Source organism: Pteropus vampyrus, unplaced genomic scaffold (genome assembly GCF_000151845.1).
Source record: "Pteropus vampyrus isolate Shadow unplaced genomic scaffold, Pvam_2.0 Scaffold35, whole genome shotgun sequence".
Taxonomy (NCBI): domain Eukaryota; kingdom Metazoa; phylum Chordata; class Mammalia; order Chiroptera; family Pteropodidae; genus Pteropus; species Pteropus vampyrus.
The window spans coordinates 2746628-2752762 of NW_011888816.1; the positions used below are offsets into that span (position 1 = coordinate 2746628).

A 6135-nucleotide genomic window follows, 5' to 3' on the forward strand; every position below is an offset into this window, starting at 1 on the left:
AGGAAACCAGGCGAGGCCAGGCTTTCTGCACGGTGTGTCTAGGTCTAGCTTTCCCGACCAGCGATTTTTGGCTGGGCTACCTAGAGCCTTTGGGGTCCATGGAACTCCCCAGACCCAGTCTACCTGGATCTGTCTTCCACACTGGTCTTCATGGGAGACCTTGTTTGTGCCTGCTCAGGAAAGATCAGAGAGCCACCGCTGTCCCCACCCTGCTTCCCAGAAGTCCAGCACGCCTGCTCTGCCGGGGCAGGAGCACGCAGCCTCAGCGTCGCGGTGCCGTGGGACGCTCGGCCCGCCAACCGATATTCCTGCTGCCACGATGTCTGGGCGTCAGCAACAGCTTTAAATTGGGAGAATCGGCCATGGCAGGGGAACGAGCGGGCTTCCAATCCCACACCCAACCAGCTGTGGACCTGAGGGCAGCTCACTTCCCTTCTCTGGACCTTGTTTTCATCACTTACGGAAAGGTCTGCGTGGGCCGAACTCTTGGACTCCCTTTCATGCCAAACTTCTGCGAGTCTCAGGGACGTCACTGTTGAAGACAGAGAAATAGGCAGCGCATTCGAGAAAATGTTACATCCAAATAGTTTAAAACGAGAATTTGAGAGAGAGAGAGAGAGAGAGAGAGAGAGAGAGAGAGTGAGTTCCAGTGGGAAGTTTTCCTGGTTGCTGCAGTTCTTCAAGCCACAAAAATTGAGCATTTGGGAATTAGATGGGGTCTTTCTTTCTGTTCAGTGATCTCATTGCCTGGAAAGGGAGCCCAAGGCCCAAGCTGACAATTCCAGGAGAGGAAGGCCCCGGGTTAGGATGGTCATGGCCCTCCTGCCGAGCTGGGGTCACCTGTGAAGAAACTGGTTCCCTCTGTATTCTGAGTGAAGAGGGATCAGCTATGATGCCAGTCGCTGAGCACAAGAGTCTGCACCCAGGGAGTACTTGGGGCGGATGGAGCCTGCAGGCCTCCTCCAAAGGCTCCCCCTCCGTGGCCACCACACGTGTCTGTGTCTGTGTCCGTGTCCGTGTCCGTGTGTGTGTGTGCGTGTGCGTGTGTGTGCGCGACACCCTGAGAAAAGGGCTCTGCCCCCAGAGTCATGCTGCCAGGACTCACACCCACCTTTGCCCTTTCCCAGCCAGGTACCTGAGCCACGGGGACCTACCCTCCACTGGCCTCTGCTTTGCATCTCTAAGAGGCTGAGGATTAAACGAGTTGCTCCAAGTGGAGCACTTAGCACAGCACCTAGCACATGCTCGGACGAATGGGGGCTACGATTATGACCATCATTTAGGCAAAAAGTGACTGATCCCGCTGTCTTTCCCAACTAGCCGGAGACCCCAGAGGTGAAGGCCTTACAGGACAGGCTGGCAGCCATGAACCTGAAGATGACTGACCTTCGCAACCAAATGCAATCCGTGAAGCAGGAGCTCCGAATGGCCCAGAAGGTATTCCAGAGCCAGGCTTCAAGCCTGCTTGTAGGGCTGGGGCTGGGATCGGAAAAGGGGGTGGCAGGGACAGTGGGTTCAATTCAGGACCAGTGAGTGCTGAGCCCCATGAGCATCATGCTGCTTCCTCTGCGTCAGGCTCTAGATCCAGTAACTTCTTTCCAGCAGCTCTTGAAACAGACCCATGTGGTGAGTGGGGTTGCTGGCTGCCTGAGGGACCCTGCATACATGCCCTTGTGGTGCCTGCCCAATCATGGACCGAGGAGGACAGTGCTGTCCTCCCAAGGAGGGTCCTTGAACCTTCCTCGTGCTGTGTACACCAAGGTAGATCCTGGGTCTTTCCTTCACAAGCCACATTGGACTTGGTAGCCTGCCAAGACCCACCTCCTGCCCTCTGCTGTCTGTAATATTAGAAAATGAATTGGTTGTTTGTGCATTAAAGGCCCCTTTCAAAGGAAAATACTCAGACTTGGGACGCAGGCCCAGCTAGTTCCTTATTTATTTTTATTTACATAGCGAATTCTCTGGCGTTCGTCCTCCCTGTTGGAACCCCTCGGACCAGCCAAGATTTCCAAAACAGTGTTCTATTGTGGAAACAAGCATCAGAGACTTGTTCCCAGATCAGGTTTCCATGACAGGCTGCAGAGAGGCCCAGGGCACACGCTGAGCCTGTCGCTTCCACCTCAGAGCCATGAGGGACCTGAACACCTTTCCTCAACAGCCACGAAGCTGGGCCCTTCTGGAACCGGACATCCCCAAATGGCATTCAGAGGCCCTCCTCCGTGCCGCTCTCAGACATAGCCCCTCATCAGTGGCTTTTCACAGAGGGCGAGGCCCTATGGCAATGCACTTCCAGTAGCCATCCAGAACGAGCTCAGTTCTAGGTGACCGTGAGCAAATTAAGGAAGCAGGTTTTGGTCAACTCTGTAGTCTACTCATCCCAGAATGTCAAGAGCAAGGGGCCCCATCCGGGCGTAGTCAGCCCTTCTTCGTCTACTCTAAGCATTGCCAAGCGGTGCTGGGGACGAGGGTGTGACTGCTTTCCCAGGGAGAGATGCTTTTGGAGCGGGGTCACGTGCCCTTAGAGGTGGGAGGAAGGTCGTGCCCCAGAGGCGGGACCTTCTGAGGAGCCCCATGCACTCAGCACAGCTTCTGAACGCATGGTGGCATTGGGGCTTGGGGGTGGGGGTGGGGAGAGGGGGCTCTGTCTTGGCCACACTGAAGGTCCCCCCTCTGCAGGTGTTGGCCAGCGAGATCGGAGAAGATGTGAGTGTTCAGCAGCTCCTGGCCTCACCAGGGACCTGGAGGGGTCGCGCTCAACACATTCTCGTTTTGCAGAGCAAGGTGAGTGAGTCGCCGGACTTCTCCTGGCCCCGAATGTAGGGCTCGAGATGCCCCGGGGAAGACCCACATTGACCCGCATCAGACACACAGAACTTTTATTGTTCTGCATTCTCCCCAGCCGGCCTGAATTTAATTTGTTATTTAATGAGCAAGCTCTTATATAACACTTACCATGTGCCAGGCACTGGCGCTTAACAAATGCCAAAGCTCTTGGTTTATTTTACTCCAGGCATATTTTTCCCCCTAGTTTACGTAAATTTGCTCAACTATTGTACTTGTAGGCTTTTTCCAGCTTCGTCCAGATGCTTGGTAGACTTTTGACAGTTTTAACGACTCAGTAAAAACTTAGCCTTGTCTCCCGCTTTGTGTTCTAAATATTTGGAGACTCCCTGGGGGCTGTGGAGCCCAACAGCTTGGACTCAAATCCCAGCTCTCGAGCCGAGCCGTGTGGCCTCAGGCATGACACTCCTCTCTCTGTGCCTCCGGTTCCTTATCCGTATGCTGCGGATGACGATAGTGCCTACCGCACAGGGCCGTTGGGAGGACTGAATGACTCAATATGTGTAAAATTCTCCACACAGTGCCTGGCATGGAGGAAACACCACCCCAAGGTTAGCTGTGGTCGTTTTTCTCTTTTTTGTCTTCAAACCAAGAACCACAGGAGTAGGTGTATTATTTCCACTATTTGCTAAGCACTTTGCCTTCACCTCAGGGACTTCGGAGTCACGGCCCTAGGGTGGCTTTTATCCTCCGGGTCTCCTGTGACATCCTTGAAGCCCGCATGAAGGGGAAAGGTTTCCAAAAGACTGTAATCAGTGACCGGTGTGTAGCCTTGGAGTTCAAGAGACCTGGGTTTGAGCCTGGCCTGAGTCACTAATCTACAAGTTCCGTGACCTTGGGCAAAACACCCCTCTGTGCCTCAGCCTCCTCACCCGTAAGATGGAGACGATAGTGCTTCCCCTGTGGGCTGCTGCATGTGAAATAGAACGTTTGTACAGCACCGAGCACAGTGCCCGGACATGATAAACGCTCAACACATTAGTTACTGCTGTTGTTAAATGGTGAAAATAAATGATTACAAGTAACCCTGTGTTCTTTACTTAATGCTTGGTGGAATTACCACACAGGGCCACACGAGGGCACTGCTGTGTGCTTCCACAGCTGCACTGCTGCCATTACCAGAGATCCTAGTAAATTTTGCCCCGGCTCAGGTTTACCCAACTTCGTTCTATCATTTGTATTTTGTTGACATAGAAACCAGGGTTAGAAGGACCCTAGAAGTTGCCCACTTGAACCCTAGTGTGGTAAAGCCATCGTTCTGTGTGAATGCCACCTACCCACCCGCCACTTGCTGATAGCCTACGAGTTCTGGACTCTGGGCCAAGGGCTTCATCTGGGCCATCTTGGGGTAACTCAAAGTTGCTTAATCCTAAACATCACCGGAGCCCTTGTTTAAAAATGCAGGTTCCCAGGCCCTCCCCTCGGAGCTCTGATTTGTCGGTCTGGAGTGGGCTCCACGATTTGTCCTTTCAGGAAGTGGCTTGGGAATTCCCAGGCTCAGGCAAGGTCATGGTCCTGAATGCTCCTAACAACATTATCGGGGTGTGCCCTTACGCCCATCTCACAGATGGGGGACCTGAGACGGAGTAATCCACGCACAGTCACACAGCCGGTGAGGCTTGAGCTGGTCTCTTGGCCTGCAAACCCCACTGTCTGTCCGCCGCATCTCCTGTGAGCACCAGCAACCCAGGGCCTCCCGGGCGGACTACGCCCTCTCGGTGGCCTGTCCCTTCGAGAGCTGTTCCTGGTCCCGAGACCCTCCACCTCCTTTCCCTTCCAGGTCCCTGGGGACACACGTGTGCTTCTCAGCCTCAAACAGCCCCTCAGGGACGGGGTGATTTTTCTCATTTACTTGGAAGTTTCTCTTTCTCTGTTTTGCTCAAGATGCCACATCCCTCGGCACGCCAGTCCCTCTCCTACGGGGCTTCCACATCCATCTGGAACGGTGGTGTCCTCTGTCCAGTGGGATCACCCACCGCGCCTCAGGGCGGCCCCTCTAGGTGGTCGAGCCTGACTGCAGACGGGATGTGGGACAATCCGTGAGGTTGTTTTACCGCCCTCAGGTCCGAGAGCTTGAGAAACAGTTGGAACAGACCCAGAGCCGGTCTGTGGGGACAGCCAGTGACGAGCTGTCTGTCTGTCCAGACCCAAAGAAGCTGTCGGCACAGGAGAGAAATCTGCTGAGGATCCGCAACCTGGAGAAGGAGAAGCAGGAAGGCTGGGAGGTAAAGCACACCTGGCGGGGGGTGGGGGGGGAGGTCGGTGGGACACGTGGGACCCAGAGGTCATGACCGCCCCTGCAAGGACTCCAGGGATGCCTTAGAAGCGAGGGACTGCGGGGTGGGGGGGTGGGGGTTGGGTCACCTCTGAGCATGTCCCTTATGTCCCGTCGATCCCCCTTGAGCCGCCTGAGTGGGTCCTCACCCAGAGCCTGTTTCGTGGACTTTGGGCGGCCTCGCCGTGGCCGCTTTGGAGATGTTGGACCTGGAGCGCTCACTGTGGAAGGATAGGGAGAGTGTCACAGTCCCAGAGGCGTGCTAGGGTTCGCCGGACCTTGAAAGAGGAGCACGCGCAGCTGATGAGAGAGATGGGTGGGCTGGTTGCCTTTCCAGGGCCTGCATCTCCCTGGCTGAACTGGGAGTGTCGGCAGCCAAACTCTGCCAGGCTAAGGCGGCGAAGGGCGCGTGCTGGCCCGGGTAGGGAAACAGGCTAGAGGTGGCCTGGCTCCAGGGGCATGTGGGGGTTTGGGGACTGGGTCTCAGCACCACTTTCTCCTGGATTCGCTTCACTCTCTCCCATGGGGATTCCTGGTGGTCCCAGCTTCTGTCCTTCAAGCCGGCCCCCACAGAGAGATTCTGACAAAGTCCCAGAATTGTCATTGGCTGGCGTAGGCCACGTGCTGCCCCTCCCTGAGCCAGGGTACAGAGTGCTTTGATTGGCCGAGCTTTAGGTACTGGGCCCCGGGTCTGGGGAGTCAGTCAGTCTCCCCAAACTTGGCCTGAGAGTGGGGAATAGGGGTTCCCTCAAAGAGAGCAGAGGAAGAAGCAGGAGGAGGTGCTGGCAGCCCGCGAGGGCCACCGCAGTAGCCCCGGCACTGGGCTTCCTGGCAGTGCGGCCTGATGGGGAGGCTTCCATGTGTGAGTGCCCTGTGCTAGGCCCTGTACTCGGAAGGCTGTGACCAGTGCCATACTGTACCTCCCAGCGTCCTAGACCCTCAGGTGTAAGGAGGGGAACGGTGAGACTGGAGAGCCGGGCAGACCCTGCTGGACCTTGTGTGCTGGCCTGGGATTTGAG

General features: G+C 55.8%; 1 protein-coding gene across 1 annotated transcript in view; it reads left to right on the forward strand.

Moving 5' to 3' along the window:
- Positions 1 to 6135, forward strand: part of CCDC13 (coiled-coil domain containing 13) — a 46239-nt gene that overhangs the window by 19506 nt on the left and 20598 nt on the right. The window contains exons 6-8 of the mRNA XM_023529029.1: positions 1321 to 1437; positions 2677 to 2781; positions 4905 to 5066. Of these exons, the coding sequence (XP_023384797.1) occupies positions 1321 to 1437; positions 2677 to 2781; positions 4905 to 5066 (384 nt within the window). The remainder of the gene's footprint in view (positions 1 to 1320; positions 1438 to 2676; positions 2782 to 4904; positions 5067 to 6135) is intronic.